The sequence below is a fragment of the Enoplosus armatus genome, chromosome 7, assembly GCF_043641665.1.
Source record: "Enoplosus armatus isolate fEnoArm2 chromosome 7, fEnoArm2.hap1, whole genome shotgun sequence".
Lineage (NCBI taxonomy): Eukaryota > Metazoa > Chordata > Actinopteri > Centrarchiformes > Enoplosidae > Enoplosus > Enoplosus armatus.
In genome coordinates this window covers 16,232,591-16,250,003 of record NC_092186.1, presented here as the reverse complement: position 1 = coordinate 16,250,003, position 17,413 = coordinate 16,232,591, and the positions used below count along the sequence as shown (strand labels likewise).

The window sequence follows — 17,413 nt, the reverse complement described above, 5'->3', positions numbered from 1 at the left end:
TGTTAATGTAATAATTTCACTATCGCAGGATTTACTTCGGAGGTCAACATCAAAAGTTGTTTGCTAAAATTAGCATTGCAATTATGTCTGGATGTTTTCACTGCTCGTCTTGAGCTAAACCCAGACTGTGAATAGTACTTTAGTGAACTTGTGAGTGAATACAATGCGATGCATGCAGTGTGGAGCTCAGGTAGCAGCACTAAGTGAGTAGGAATGACAGGGAGTGATTGGTGTTACATTGAAATCTGTGACCCGAAAGATTATGTGACAGTAGAAGGTCAACTATAGGAATGACAACTGTGTTTACTAAGGAGACTATTATTTTACTGCAGCATGACACGGGCACTGGGTGCATTAACCATTACATGCTGTTATAAACAACTAATCAATGCCTTTTCTGCTAACCTAGTGAAAGCACAAGACATGTAACTATGGTAACTGTACACATCAAAGACGACAGGTGTAGCCTCAGAAAAGACATAAAAATTAAAAATGCATGATGAAAATGAGACTCACTTGTTGACTAAAACGACAGATAAACAATAATAATAATTGTTGTTAAAAGACGAAGATAAAAACTGAATTAAAATGCAAAAATGGAAACTGTTGTGAGGCTTTGTTAGATATGGCAGGACTATGCACCTTAAACCTGCAGGTCTGTGATATGCAGAGTCCAGCTGATGTCTTAATGAAAGCTACTGCCTCAGCTCTTCATCCCTCATGAGCTGAATACAAAACCTGAGAGTGATGCAGAGAGGAGCCTCCTAACAACTGAGCGAGGCCTGAAGAGTGCATTTACTGTATTTCCAAGGGCAATGACAACATGTCCACAGCCTTCTCTCCATTACTACTAAAAGTGTTCTCTCTTTTACCTCAAAATTACACCCATTTAACTCTGCTGAAGAGTGCTCTCTCCAGAGATGAGAGAGAGGGAAGACCTAAAGCACTGCACAGTGTGAACCCACTGCAATCTACAAGTTGGCCAAAAAGCCATCTTTTCTGATTTACCGCGGCCTCTACTGTAAGTGTGTGGCTTTCTTCAATCATCCTCCTTAATGCACTAACCATTAGAGTCTGTCCAGAAAGAGAATACACCCTGGTGTCTCAATTATAGACCAAGACTGAATCTCTACAGCAGCCTTTCGTGGCCATAAAAGGAAATGACTATCCATTTTCTGCTCCAGCTCTCACACGGCAACAGTGGAGTCCTGTCTGTTGTTGGGAGCACCAAAATTCATCTTTCCAACTGAATTGTCTTATTAATCACCCTGACCGCAGTGGCGAGAGGGCCAATTAAAGTTGGAAAAACATTTGAATTGACAAAAAACACTTTCCTTATTCCTTTAACAGTGACTTATCTTATGGGGTCTTTTATTCTTATTTGACAAACTTTAAATTCAAGAGTAAGAAAGCAGGTTTTTGAAAAACAGTTGTAAATACAACATCAAAAATGGGGAAGGATGTCACAGACCTGAAAGCGCTACAGTGCATAATGTGCTTTGATCTTCTGGGTACAGCGGTAGATGTGTGAGATTTGGTGATCTGCAAACTCTGAAAAGTTATGCTAGAAAAATATAAATATAAGTGACAACGACAGGGATAAAAGCACCGCCTGCAACAAGAGCTCAAATAAGAGGTGGGAATAAACACAAAAGAAAAAAAGACTCTTTGGCACAATTTAAAAACCGCAAAGGCTCTGACAGGTCTCAGTTTTAATACCCACCACCAATATTATCCTCACAAATACTGAGAAATATCCATGGAAGATGAACAAAGAAAAAAGTGAAGTCTGTGAAATAGTTTTCTTGTTCTTCTGAAGACAGTTATTACGGTTTTGGTGTGTGCTGCTGTGTTTCTTCTGTGTGTGCGTGGGACTGACAGCGCGACCGGGTTTGCATTTAATGGCCGACACTCCTGAGGCGATGCGAAGTGGGAGAGATAATCAGAGGTAGAGAGGAGAGCAGTACATGTGGGAGCAAGGGAACGAGAGCTGGAAACAGAGGCAGAGAGAGACTCAGTAAGAGAGATGTGGGGTAAGTAGAATAATCTGCTGACGTTTATACCAGAGACTGACAAACAGATGAAAAGCAGCCCTGAAAATGAGGCTTTGCAGGGGGGCAGAGAGGAACAGAGAAAAGGCTAAGGCCCATGAAATATGGATACTAATCTGTTTATATAGTTAGGATTGGAGGGAAGAGAGGTAAGTGGGCCTTTGTGGGAGTCCAAACTGTTTTCTGAATGCTTGATCTGGAATCAGAGAAATTAAATGAAAATTGGTGCTAAAGCAGACGTCCTCATACTGTAAGATGCTTTCCAACCCTATCACCTGAGAAGAAAAAGTCCAATGTCAACATTTTTAAACTCCTTGCTTTCTCCACCTTCAGTTGATTTGGTTTAACAAGGAAGTGAATTTCTAGTTATTACCCCTAGTGATCAGCTGTGGTACTGCACTAAAAATACCTGCCCTTAGATCTAAACCAGGAAGTAAGCTAGTTAATTGTGGACCACAAGGCAAATGCTGACACCGGGGGAAAAACAATGGAGCTTTGTCTTTCTGAGTGGACTTAGTCTGGTTGTTTATATGTCTACACCTTAGACACACAAAGAGGACAGTACACTATGCATAACAACTACGATGTCCTGCATGAAAGTCCGATATGCTACGTGCGTCCACCAACGACCTCCACACCCCTATAATCTGCTTAGCTACATATGGGACACACTCCTTCCTGCACTGGCACTGAACGTTGCCATTAGACGTAAATTGTGAGGTCTAAATCCTCCAATATGGACGTAATTCATTCAACCCATCCATGTATCACCATTTGTTTTGTGTATAGCAACAATTGCTCAATCAATATTCATTTCTGTTTCCTTGGCTTTTAAAAAAAGTTTCCTTTTTTGAAGTGTTTCATAATGAATTAACCAAAGCAAATACGGAGAAGGAGACACCACTTTGGTTTAGAGCACCCTTCCCAGCACAGTAAAACACAAAATCAATTTCATTGTCAGTGTCTTCCACATTTAACTGATCAGTATTAGCACTCGCAGTGTGTTTTAGGGCACTGTAATAAAAAGCCCACGCAGCCACAGCAAAGAGAACCTAACCCGTAATGACTAATATCACATAAACAACTGAGTACCAATCAGCCAAATAGCAAAAATAACACTTCCCTTGATTCATACTCATTAAAAGGAATTACAGAGTGAAAACAGAAGATCATAAGGCAATCATATTGTGTGCTATTGTAATATCAGAAGTAATGGCTTTCATTTCCAGAAAACATATGCTGTTACAGTGTGGTAATGCAAATGTTGTCATGAAGAATGCGAACTGTTGATTAATTAAATGAACTCTGGAAACACTGGCACACTTTGATATTTCAGAGGATCATGCTGTAAAGCTCAAGAGCGCTATAAAATGAGATAATTGGTGGTCTTACTGTAAGTGCTGGATGTTTCCTGTGTAATGTAGGGCATTATGAGGAGGTTTGTACACATAGTAACTACATAGTAGGGGTGTTTGTTTTCCTGTTTACTTTTCATTTGTTATATAATAAACATTTGAAAGGAGGAAATGCCAGTTTTAGTTCCTGAGCACAGCCTACGTGCCTTTGAACCAATTTACTGTAACAACAGGTTTTGGACTCACAGACTTCCAGTTCCACAGGACAAAACTCATCGTCTATTTACATTGTCCAGGGATCTAGGGGTCAAGTATGATAGATGACATGCCATCTGCTTATCAGGGCCTTCCAGAGGTGATTGGGGGAGTTAGCACTCGCTGAAAATGAAGGTCAGCGTATCACCTCAAAACAAACTGCATAGGACAAGAGTCGGGGTGGCGAGAGGAGGGTGCAGAAGGGGTTCACACGGCTCTTGATCTCGCCACCATATAACTGATAAGGCTGGTAGAAAATGCACTGCCAAAAAGGATTATCTGTGGGTAGCTCAGTGTGTCTGACACCAGGCATGCTGGGTAAAGAGAGGATGTTTACTGTAGGGGCTCCTCGAGTGGTTTAGTACTGTAGTCCAGTCCTCTAGGATTTACAGTACCAGTCTACTCACAGACAAGACCCCAACGTATGTTTATCAGCGGGAGATGTTCCATCCTCTTGAATATTTCATAAGAGCAGTGTATTTATACTGCCATTAGCTCGGGGTGACTCACAAACCTGAGCAGTCAGTAGTCTGATTGGTGACTATGTTGTAATTGCCACTTGACGCAGCTCAACTTCAGCACTTCTGGCTCGTGCTTCTGGCTACAGAAATGTAAATGAACAGTATACATTAGCACTATTAACACTAGGGCTGCAGCTAATGATTATTTTCATTATCGATTCATCTGCCAATTATTTTTAATAATTTAGTCTATAAAATGAAAAACAATTGTGAAAAATGCTCATCACAGTTTCCCAGAGCACAAAGTGACATCTTCAAATTGTTTCTTTTGTCCGACCAACAGTCGAAAACCCAAACACTCATTCACTCACTCATTTACTATCATAAATGACACCGAAAAGCAGCAAAACCTTACATTTAAGAAGCTGGAACCAGCAAACATTTTTGCTTGAAAAAAGGCTGAAACGATTAATCGATTATCAAAATAGTTGGCAATTAATTCTCTTTCGATCGACTAATGAATTAATCAACTAAATGTTGCGGCTCTAGTTAACACTGAGGTGTCTTTTTAAGCTTTTTTTGAAAACAGTTTCCCATGCTCAGGAGTTCTGCGTGCTTCACCTCATGATGAAGATTTCATTCATAACATCTGAGCGACAGCAAAAAACACACTGCCTTGGTATGTTTTTAGTTCAGTATAAGTTCGGGAACTTGGCTGTGGTTGATTTAGAGGATTTTGAGGGTTGCAGGAGAAAGGTGGCAGAGTCTGCGCTGTGTGTGAAGTTAGAGCCAAGGGATGGAAAAAAGCCCCCTTTAAAATCTGGTACCTGCTTCTATTTGAATCTCCTGGAGTGTCAGACTGCTTATCTGCTAAACTGGAAATGTCTGAAAAGACAACATATGGGATGTGAAGCACATTTGGTTTGAAAAGAACTGTGGAACAAATGAAGATTGCATTATGTAATTGTTACTGATTGACAGTGATCGGTGTGATTGATTGTGCCTGGGGTGAAACAAAGGACAGCCGGATCTATTCAGCTCATTCAATGACATCCAAGGAATTCAATATCAATCTCTACCTATCAGTGTTCTCCTGCACAATGTCAGAAATAATCCTGATGGAAATTAAGGACATGCTGTGGCAGCAGAAACTTACTGTGTCTGAAAGCCAAAGATACCTTTAATATTCTTTTAGTTTTTCCTTCCATGACTTTCGTGAATATTTTACTTTTTCCTGGGCACACCAGTAAATTCAGGATGACCTAGTATTTAGGTTATCAATAATAACCAGTCCACATGTCCATTGGAGCATATGTTTCAGAATATATTGCAAGTTAGTATGTATTGCTGCAGGGCCCAAGAGCAAGAACACTCTGCCCGTTAATTGTTAGTATTTTCAGTAAAAAGAGTTGCATGCTTTTCTGTTTTTAGAGCAATGAGCTCTGAGTTCAACATGTAAAATAATTTGCAGCGAGTTAGTGAATATGGGAGGCAGTTTCTCCATTTCACCAGCTCAGATGTTTAGGCTTTCATGTTGAAATACGACTAGAAATAGAACTTTTGTTTGATGTGACACCATATTGACAATAAGCCCCACAGACAAAGTAAAGATGCTGTTTCAAACAAAAAGAAATACAGTGAATCTCAAAGTCACTTTGCCTTTGTTACAAGCCAACAGCGATAGCAACCAATCTTCAGGGTCAGCAGAGAGGCTGGTCCTCATCCACAATGGAGTGCCTCAGTTGAACTGGGTGAACATCTGAGAACTTTTAATTTAAAATGTTACTTCAAACTGTTACTCTTTCATCAATTCCCACTGAGGCCAAACATGAAAAAAAAAAAAATATGATAAAAAAGTCCTGAAGTTATTAAACTTTAATGAACGCAGCTAAAGATGCATTATGTATTAGGGCTAAAGTTAGAAAATGTTGCAACAGTATTTTGAAAAACAGTCAGCTGCAGATTTAATCACCAAAGTAACGCATTACATGGTTTCAAAGACAGACTAAATGTGCTTATGAGCTTTTTCCAGTAATAGTTAGTCTAATATTTACAAAGTGATGGCCAAGAGAGAATATTAATTTAGAACTTAAGAGAAAAATGTTTATTTATTGAGAAGGCCTTGCACAGTGTAATATCAACAAAATGTGCCTCAGGGTCCAACTTGTACCAACATCAGATAAAGTAAAGAATTGAAAAAGGAAAAGCATAACCTAACCATGTTTAAAGTCATCTTCCAAAGACGACATTACCCCAATTTCAGACATAAATTAGCCAGATATCCTTTGATTAAAGAAGCTTTACATGCTCACTAAAATAATTTGATTAACACAGCTCCTTGAGCCCTGGGGAGCTGAGTGAGTGACTTTTGCATGTTGGAGGACTTCGGAAGAATACTTAATAAGGTAGATTATCTCTTTGATGTTGTGCTCTGGACCTCGAATAAAGAAAGATATATGACCTACCCTTGCTCTAAATCAATCAGAAAACGGTCTTCATTAAGCTGCTGAGACTTTCAATTTCAAAACATCTATACACAGAAACTGATTTGACTCTATTGTCTGCTAAAATGCATACACGCAAAATGCAGGGCACCATTTTGGATTAGAAGTTAACAATTCTTAAAGGTTGCTGCATCACGGCTCTTCTTCCGACCAACTCCACGATATTACCAAGACACATAAACCTTCATGGACTCATTAATCTCTTCTTCATATCTCCTAGTGCTTCATGCTGGGTCGGGGGGAGGGTCAAATAAATGCTTCACATGCCAGACTTTCAAGACGACACCATCAGAGTCATCTCCTCAGTAATTAGTTCTGATTATACCCGATATGAGAGAAATAAAAAAATAATCATGCACTATGAAAAATGAGGGCTAAGGACAGGATTAATAGGGGAGTGATCATCTTCACTTAGCTACACTCAGGCTGCCTGAATTTTGTTTATTTGGGAGTTAACATGACACATGGGAATCAGAGAGAGTCGCACACATTATGTTTAATGCATGTAATATTCCTTGAACCAGTAGCACAGTACACTGTGCCTCGCAAAGACAAGAAATGGGGCTCAGAACAGTGTTAAGAACATTGTTTTTCTACTGTCAAGTGATTTGCGGGAATAAACAGAAGTGAAAGCCTGTGGGAGCATATGCTATTATCACAGATCTACATTTCATTGGGATGACAGGGTGGCATCGAGCCAGCTGCTTTGGAGAATTGGAGCAGTGCGTTATGTTTAAGTAAATACATACAAATCCATATGCTTAAGATAAAAGGAGCTTAAGACCTTTATTGTCATTTTGAACATAGGCAGTGTAAACTTTCACAGCGCAGTATATAAAAAAAATCTGTCAAGAAGCAACGACAGATGGTTTCTATTTCTGTCTGTGGTTCACTAACAAGTATCTAGCATATCTGCATGACATTTTCGAGATAAGATACATTAAGAAAGGATAAGATAACATTTTATTGACCCCTGGAGTGAAACTCAAGTGCCAGAGGTCAAAAATACAGATATGCAGGTATAGAATTTTTTTTCATTTAAAAGCTATATACATTACAATATCCTACACCAGTTGAATGTCTGCAGGTAGTTCTGCAAAAATCTGTTTCTATCAGTAACTGACGGTGCGTTTTCGTTTTCGCCTGAATTATCAGAGTGGCATCAATCTTCTCATCTAACTCTTGGCAAGAAAGCAAATAATGCCTCTCTTAAAATGTCAAATTATTCCATTAGTACTACTACTAATAAGAATAATTATATAAATAATGGGTATAGCCATTATGGGTCATTGTTCAGCAGAAGTCCGTTTTTAACATCACAGAGTCTGGATGTTGGAGCAGTTAGAGATGAGAGCAGTGAGTGTGACAGGTCTGGCTGAGTGGGAGTGGGTTGGGTGGGGGGTCACAGCTGGCTTAGGCTGTGGTCACAGTTGCTGTTGTGGTGTCTGATAGCGAAGTGAACTCCTGAGGCGTGCCGCCTTGCTCTTTGATGGGATGAGCTGGTGGCTGAACGTGCTGTCCATCTGCCACAGTTCATCATCGAGCGGGTGGGAGGGGTTATTCAGAGCGGTGTTCATCGTGTCCATCATCCTCCTCTCTGCCACTGCCTCCAGACTGTGCAGTTCCAGCCCGACTACAGAGCTGGACTTCCTCACCAAATTTACTGGTGTCACCAGCCTTGATGCCGCCTCCCCAGCAGCCAAGAACAGTGCTCTGGCCTCCGCTGACTTTCAGCCGCCTGTTGCGTACACTGAAGGATCTCTGTTTCCTCATAGGATCTTTCTGCTATGGCCTTTCCTGAAAGCCAGTCAGTCCAAGTTTTTGTTGATTTAGACCCCAGGATGCCTGTATGAATCCGGCATCTCTACTTCTTCTCCCTGGATGATAATCGGGGCAGGGGGCTTCCTGCTTCTATGGGGGGTCAACTGTCAACTCTTAGGTTTTGTTTATAGAGTTTCAAGTCGCCCCTTGACAACTCAAGAAAAAAAACTCAGTGCATTGTGGTCAGTATTGCAGAGTAGTAAAGGGTGAATCTTTCAAATTGCATGTACAGCTTAATAGTCAGCTACCTTTTTGGTTAGTATAGATATATAATAAGATTATCAGATTAATTTAAAAGGCCACACTGCAGATTTTGGATGTCAAATCAACTTTAAATTGCATACACTTTCTGCTGCTGCTGTTTTCCAAATTTATTACTGAATTTTCTTTTTTTATTATCATTTCCCATCTTTCTGGTTTCAGTATTCCAGTATGCTTTCTCCTGAGCCTTGATGTTTGCTTAAAATATATCATCCATCAGACTTTTATCATTTTAAGTTACTGTTGGGTGGTAATACAGTTGCAAGCTGGGATCAATATGAAAACTATCCTTGTGGAACAAGGATGTCCACAGTTGTGTCTTTGAAAGATCAGAGTATACAAGCTCTGAGTCAAAACAATCTAATGTCTAACACACAAATAGGATCTAATTAACCTGCACATTAACATTTTTGCCCATCTGAACTGATTCTGAGTAGTACTGGCACAGCAAGGTTACATATAAAAGCACAGTGACTGATTACCTATTATCGTTATTTTCTCTTTGTAATTTGAATTTGTTTTGTCGTTTGCCCTTGATCAATGGCCTGAAACATGTGCTGCGGGGGATGAACAATTTTTTCCACCTCAGATCTCCCGATTCGCTTACCTTACAGAATTCTTATTTTGGTAGCACATCTTCCCAAACTCATTCACAGGAGAAATAAAAGCAGATAATAACCTGTTAAAATTAATTATGAAACTTGATTAAACAACAGTTGGGACAAAGACCCATTTGCAGGGATCTAAAATAATTCCCTTTGCCAAGCCACTTAGGGAGGGCACCATCAAAAAATTAACTTCAAATACAACTTGGAACAAAACAAGAACAGTGGGTCGCTGAGTGAGTTTATCTCCACGATTGAAACCACTGGTGTTCCTTTGGACCATGAAATTGTCATTTGTGCTGCAAGCGTTACATCAAATGAGAGTTCAGGGCCATGCCAGGACTGTTCATTGCTGCTGAGCTTATTTTAACTTGTTATCTGACAGAATCTCCATGGATAATTATATTTGGCTCAGATACACAGGTAGGGAATGCAGGCGAGCACGTGCTAATCCAGGGCTGTGGCTCCATAAAACGCAAGAGGAAAACGATGGCGTCTATCCACAGAGCTGGATGAAAAGTCACAAAAACGCTAAGCGGTCATGTTACAATATGAATTTTCACATGTGATTACATGCGAACTATAAGTGCAGGTGCATTTGAGCATGTTTGAATACTTCAGCCTGTTTTCGTTTCAGTGTATATTGTGTGTGTGTGTGCCCGTGCCAGAGAAAGCTTTTTAGTGTGAGTGCTTGTTTCTGTGCGCGTGAACAGCATTAAGCAAAAATAATGTAACCAGCATGAGAGATTACATTCGGTGACTTGCTTAAAACCATTAGAGAGGGAGAAAAGACGACCAGGCAGAGGGGATTACTCTGGGCTGGAATGTGGAAGCGAGCAGAATACAGTGCGGGAGGGGGCAGTGACAGTGTAGCGCCGACAACAGCTCTAGCAGATCAGGTTAAAGAGGGTGGCAGAGAGCCAGCTGATTGTTCTAGAAAGAGGAAAGAACAGAGAGAGAGAGGAATATAGGGAGATTAAGACACAGAAGAAGAGAGGGAGACGGAAAGGGAGTGATAAAAGTACAAAGACAGCAGAGATTCCATCTTGCAAACAACAAACCAAGGGCCTTTGCCACCAACAGCTTCCTGCCTTTGATGTGTACTGCATTTCGGTAGCACTGAGGAGCAAGAGTGGAAGAAGAAGAAGAAGAAGAAGAAGAAGAAGAAGAAGAAGAAGAAGAAGAAGAAGCCATCAGCATTATGAAAAGCATCAGACCCAGAGGCCTATGGAAGAGCCACTTTGATGACACTACTGTTAGCTCCACATGGGGGTGGTGGTGGTGGAGGCGGGGTTGTAATGGAAGGAAGGGGGGCGGGCGTGATGACACAGGCTGCACGAAGTATAGGTAGCCAGGCTGTAGAAGCCAACCCAAAATTAACAGGAAAAAAAACGAATGCAAATCAAATTAACAAACATACAATGAAGCTGTACACCCAGCAGGCATTCCAGCCAGCCAATTAAATAAATCAAGATGGAGGAAAGGATTTCAGCTCAGGTTAGTATGAGGCAGCGGACCTCTTTGCTAATTTGGTGTACAGCATGGTGACATATACTGACCTGGGCTTGAGACAGCACTAGTGGTGGTGGGTTCAATAATTGCTACAGGGGAGGAGAGGGGGGAAGAGGGAGGGGGAGGGAAAGAGGACATTCATGTATTATTAACAGAATGGAGACGTAAAAGAAAAAGAAAAATGCATGCAAGGACAAAAGGACAGGGGATGGAGACAAATCCTCTCCATGCATAAAGGACTGGTGTCTCTGTGGCAAGATGCAACCTCCACATGCGCATAAACAACACCTTTTATCCCCCCAGTTGCCTCGGATTTGCATGGGTTACTGCTAAGACAAAAAAATGAGGGGAACCTGGGAGCTGGGAGCTGGGGCTGCTCCAAAGCCCCAAGGGAGTTTTGTGATTGGCTGAAAAACTTTCATCACACTGCTTGTATGCTAAAAAACTGGCTGTTTCTCCATTTCGTGTCCTCCTTTTAGGTTGTATGAAGCGACCGTAGAATGAGCAAAAAAAAAAGAAGGGGAACTTTTAGTCTGCCTTTGATCCCTCTGAGGGGGGAACTCAGAGTCCCAATCTGATTACCTTATGAACTCATTTCAGGCTGAGCCACTGGTGGCATTTGGGAGATGGAATAATGTGACATCAAGAAATGTTCAGTTCAGTGTGTCAAACTACTGGAGCTGAGTGTGCCCGTGGACAGACAGCGACAAACCCATCTTCTTTACTTTTGAAGTGTATATGTAAAATGTCACACCAAGTAGATCTTATGCTTTGTCACATTTGATGTAAAGATTTCTGCAGATTTAACCAAAGAATTCACTCTGATGCAAGTAGGTGCAGAAAATAAAAGCAATATATAATTTTTTTTTTTTAACCATCACATTTAGGTGTTGATAAGGTTATTGATCAGACTTCCAAAACTCACAGTTAAAACCATACTGTTGCTGTGCAGCATGAATTATTCAATGCTAGTTTGGTATGAAGATATCACTGTAATGTAAACATTACTGTCCATTTGATCTGAAGTTTGCAACAAATAAATAAATAAATAACATGGCTTTCTGTTTGGTAAACAAGCACTTAATTCGAGACAAGCTGTGACCAGCTTTGTGCAGTGAATCACACGGGGGGCAAAGCAAAGCAAAGCAGAGCAAAGCTGTTCCTTACCACGAGAGCTCAACTCAAAGTGATGCAGTGGTTGGACTCGCAGGGTTTTTTTCAGCTTCGCCTTTTTGGCACACGAACAGTGTGACTTACACTTGCAGCTAAAAAACTATTTATACTCCTCACATTGGTATATACTACCATCTTCCAGAAGGCTTCATGGCGGAGGAGGAGCTTACCTGTCACAAGGGAAACCATGGCAGCCATGACTACAACTCACATATATTCACACAAAAAGAGAATACTTCTTAATGTTGTTGCAGTGAGCTGCTAAATCTAGGCCATGCAACAGTGCAGAAGCCTACTTAGACTCTCCATTTTAATCCATTTACATGGGAACTCAATATGGTAATTTCAGTTGAGGGGCAAAAGGGTGCACTGTCGTCCACGCCATGCTCTCAATCTGTGGCCTCTATGTCGCCTTACTGAAGCGCTCTAACAGCTGTTGCTGGTAACGGGCTACTGTTAGGCCAACAACAATAACACATTTGCTTTCATTTGATTTCATCATTCTTTTTGATGGGGAAATTGTGTAGGAATCAGTATTCATACGTGAAGTGATATGCCTTTTCCCTCGGTATATTGGTGGGGAAATGGTCGAATTCATCTTTTCTTCCACAAATGTTTCCACTTTAAGTACTCCTGGGGGAGCCGATATGTGAAGACAGTTTCTTTTTAGTTCTTTCTTCAAACAGGCAGGCGGGTGCTATCTGATTAATACTTGAGCATCAATTCACCAGTGAATCATTTCATGAGCTCTCAGACACTCGTCCATTACTGTGGAACATATCTTTTGACATGCAATCTCTCCCTCATAGCTCCACACTGACTCGGGCTCTTTCTCTCACTCAGCAGAGCAACGCATCATTTCACGCACTGTATATGGCAGTCAACCTCTTACACAGCCCGCTCACTTGCAAGATAAAACACATTAGTTTTCACAGCTATTTCATTTCATGAATTGCTATTCTCTTTGTTCTCTGTAGACGGGATAATGCGAGAGATTTATAGGACATGATTTGTAGGAACCAGTGTTCATGTGGGCCAGAGTTTAGCTCATCACATGCATAATGAGGAGTTAATATTAAAGCTGCACCCCATATTAGGACTCTAGACTGCTACTATACAGAATTTGGACTTGGGGTAGTCCTTAACATGAAGTGTGTTCGGAGTTACATTTTCACAATAGCAGAGACAAGGTAGCGAGCTAATATGACCAAAGATCCAAAAGTAACATGCAAGTAAGAGGCAAAATGTGTGTTTTTAAAGTCACTTTTCAAAGATAAAAATATGAGCACCTTGTGATTACATGCTGAGTCAGTAATGCTGATAAACAATCCTATCAACCCCGCGCAGATAGAATGTGACCATGTTTGTGCTATAGTGCAGTAGAAATCTTACTTAGCACCCCTTAAAGGAACAGGTAGGAAGAGGATGTTCCAAAGAAAATTTGCAATCTGGGCTATCAAAAGTGTCCAATTCATCTTCACTGCTCCATTTGAGTGCATTATAAAGTTATTGTTCATGCATTCCTTTTCAACATTTTCCTCACTGATCCCTCCTTGGTGATAGAAAAGTTGGAGTTAAAGAGTGTGTTAATGTGTGAGCCAGCTAATTAGTTATTCATCCTATGTCATTTTTAATGCTGCTCAGAGAGTGTGTCATCCTGTGAGCATCCACTGGGCTCAGTCATCCAGGGATGAACGTTCCTAGCAGTGCTTCTGGCCTCCTACAGGAGTCGGCAAGGGTGGGTGGGGTGTGGGTGGGTAGCGAGTCCATTGCCCGCTGGGCTGCAGGATGAACACTCTGCCACAGCACCAAACATTTCCTCATCGCAGCGCGACTGGAAAATGTTAATGGATTTTCTGATTGCCTAAATATGGAAATGCAGGCATTCAAATGACAGGTAAATGGCGCAACACTGTAAGGGTGCTTTTGGGGAAAATAAAGGACACTGCAACCTCCCCATGTTCAATTTATTCAGCATATTTTGATATGTGAGTATTTGAAAATGAAAATACCTAAAAGCTGTCTTAACACTAAAAAAAAAGTGCTCAACTTTAAAGTTTTACAACTGAAAAACAATCAGAAAACAACTGAATATTCCCAGAATCCACCTGATTTTATTACCAATGTAGACAAATAAATAGAAGATGAATACAACTCGCTAAGATGTGATACATTGCCCTCCATTCCCCACATGGCTTCAACATTACTTCCCTGCATTTTAAGCTGTTATCACACACCCACATTTCAGGTTTCACCTTTAGCTGCCATTTTCCTGCGTCTCTGCTCCATGACTCAGGTACAATCACACGGTGCGGGAACAAACAACATCATCAACAACAATGGCAGATGAGGAGACATGTCGAAATGACACCTACACATGCGGTGATTGATAAGCGTGACAAACGAACACGACGTTCATTAACCAAGTAGCCAGCAGTGTCTCTCTTGCCTGAGGGAGGCTGAGCAGTGACAGAGAGAGAGAGAGAGAGAGAGAGAGAGAGAGAGAGAGAGAGAGAGAGAGAGAGAGAGAGAGAGAGGAACTCTTTTTCTCCCCCATCAGTCTCTTCCGATTACTGCTCAGGGGGGGAGGAGGAGAGGAGGAGAAAGGAGGAAATGAAGGCAGAGGTATAGGCGGAGAAAATCTCCTCCAGGGCTAAGCCGAGGTGGGCTGGGGGATAAGAGCTTGACCAATTAAGATGGAGGACTCCTCAGAAAATAGGAGTGAACAGCCTCAGTCTTTTCATTGAAGTTCACTTCCATCTAGCACATGAAATGGGAAGTTGAAATAGGGATTGCCAGTTCGGTGATTGTTATACCTCAGCTCAAATCATGAGGTGTGTGTGAGTGTGTGGTGTACATTTAGTATATGTGTGCATACGCAAGGAGAAACTATCAGAAACTCAACCTGCAATGATGCTTTGGTACATTTAAAAATAATTCTGTATGTTAAATTAAACTGTTATTTACAGTATCTCTTTGGCTTGACAACAATCTAAAGCTGAACTTGGACGTATGACTCATAGATGACACAGCAGTAGCTCCAGTTTGTGGCTCATGTGTTACACTTACATTCAAGTCACAGAGTTGAGTTTAATGACAAATAAATACCAAGCAATCTTTGACTAACCGTTGATCTGAAGGAAATGACCGTTGCTCTTATTGTAAAATGCAAAATATGAACGCATTATTATGTACAAAACTATAAAACATTGTGAAGATTGGAAACATCAATATTCACCAATGTAACTGATAATATATATATTTCATTATCAGTTGTAAAATGTACAAACTGAGCAAGGACTTATGGCTTTTCTGGCTACCATCTTTGTTTGGATTACAAAAAAGAATCACAATTAAACAAATGGTTAAAAATCTTTTTAATTGTGTGGTAGATGGAATATATTTTTATCCAGATGGTTTGAGGAGTGTTTGAGGATTGTGGTGTGTTTTTTAAAACATGAATCATTAACTAAAGATTATGTGGACGAACAATTAACGCAGAACGTAATACGTACGTTTGTGATTCTCTGTTTTCATTAACGCTAGATTATCAAACCTTATCGCTACATTTTATCACAGTGTGTTGAATCTTATAGCATCCTTAAGAGTTTGGGCTGTGGGAGCTGCAGGTTTTGTTTGTCCTCTCTGTTTCTTTCATTTTAACTTCCTCCTCTGCTCTTCTTTGTTTTTTTCCCCTCCGTACTCCAAAACACAAAACATTGTGTTTTTTAGGATGACTTTGTAGTGTCAGTTAAGAGCAAATTTGATCTAGTTGCTACTAAACTGTCATTTGCACAGATGCTCATGTATAACTGTAGTCACCCATCACTTTTTACAAGCAAATCCAACTGAAATGTTCATACTGATGAGCCTGTCTTAGTAATTCCCACACAAACATTAGCAAAGCCAGCACTAATGGTACATAAACTTGTGGACACACAGCATATGAACAAAACTTATTGTACATAATAACAGACATCCTGACTGTAACATCTGGCCACAAAAAACAGCTACTAGGCTTGCTTTATAATACGCGCAGCCCCTGTAAAATACATTCAATAAGTAAATCAACAAACAAATAACAGCACATAACCTCCTATAGTTGGTGACTGCCTTAACTCACTCCTGCTTTTGTATAAAACTGGCATCTTTCTCAGAGTAAGAACAAATGCATCGACCCAGTTCCACTCTGCAGGTTTTGTTCAAGTCTTACTGCTTCGATTTTGTACAACTGCTAAAACAAACTGACTATTACGCTACAATTTTACTCAGAAAGCTGATACCTCATTAACTGAGATTACTTTTCTGTTGTAAAAGTGAAGCTATTGAGAGTAAGCCTGCCTTGTGATTAAATCTAGCTGATTGAAAATAACAAACTACACCTGCACAAGCTCGGGTTCACTTGTAATCAATTAAATACAAATAGTCCATCTGCAAACATGTAGAAGCACAAAAAGTCTCCCAAGTTATTTCTGAGTATTTCTATGCCATCATTCAAACCTATTATCCAGCTCAATTCATTACACCTTTATAACTTAACAATTGTGACAAGTGCTTTTCCACTTTATTATTTGTTCATTCGCTGATGACACTGGGTATTGTGTTATTCAAAAAACGATCAGGTATAAAAAGCTTTGTGCACACACAAACACACATACACATACACAACCACACACACACACACACGCACACACACACACACACACACACACACACACACACAGTGTACTCCAACAAGTAGTGACAAAGAGGTTGTATGCTTTCTTTCTGCTCCAAAGAACCCAGTTTGTGTTTTACCACAGCTTTAAACACACAGCTTAAAGTGGTACTTAGCTGAAAGAGATCACAATCCCTGACTAATGGTTTAACAGCACAAAAAACCCACATGGTCTAACACAACTGGCAGAATTGAATCCCAACCACCACAACAGCGTACAGTGAGGACAGCGGCAGAAATTAGTCAGAACCTGCCATGTCAACATGTGCACAAAGCCAGGATGCTAATTCAGTTTTTCATCCTTGTTTTATTTGAAACAGAAACCAAACTAGCTGTCCTCCAGTGGCTGCTTTGGATGGGAAGGCAAATGTGTTTACTTTCCCTCGGAGAAGGCTTTCCAGAGTCACAGTTCATCTCATCAGCGATAATGGCCAAGCCTTTTCCTGGACTGATTTAAAGTGACTCTGTTAGGTTAAGACAAAAAGGATTTACACTGCTGAGGGATAAGGACCTTTCAACTTCAGAATCTTGACAAGAGACTAATGAAACTGAGCCCTGAATGCTTAGAATTTAGGTTTACATTTTATCTTTTCCCCCAGTGGCTGTATTTCAAGAGGGCTTTTTGAATGGGGATGACCCTTACTTGACTTTATCAATTCACACACAGTTACTAAACCCCTCAGTGTAATGGAAACAAC

General features: G+C 40.5%; 1 protein-coding gene across 1 annotated transcript in view; it reads right to left on the bottom strand.

Annotated features, from left to right (window-relative positions):
• The window catches only part of negr1 (neuronal growth regulator 1), a 121,171-nt gene that overhangs the window by 14,028 nt on the left and 89,730 nt on the right, over positions 1–17,413 (bottom strand). Inside the window, exon 7 of the mRNA XM_070908559.1 lies at positions 10,873–10,914. Coding sequence (XP_070764660.1) covers positions 10,873–10,914 — 42 coding nt within the window. The remainder of the gene's footprint in view (positions 1–10,872; positions 10,915–17,413) is intronic.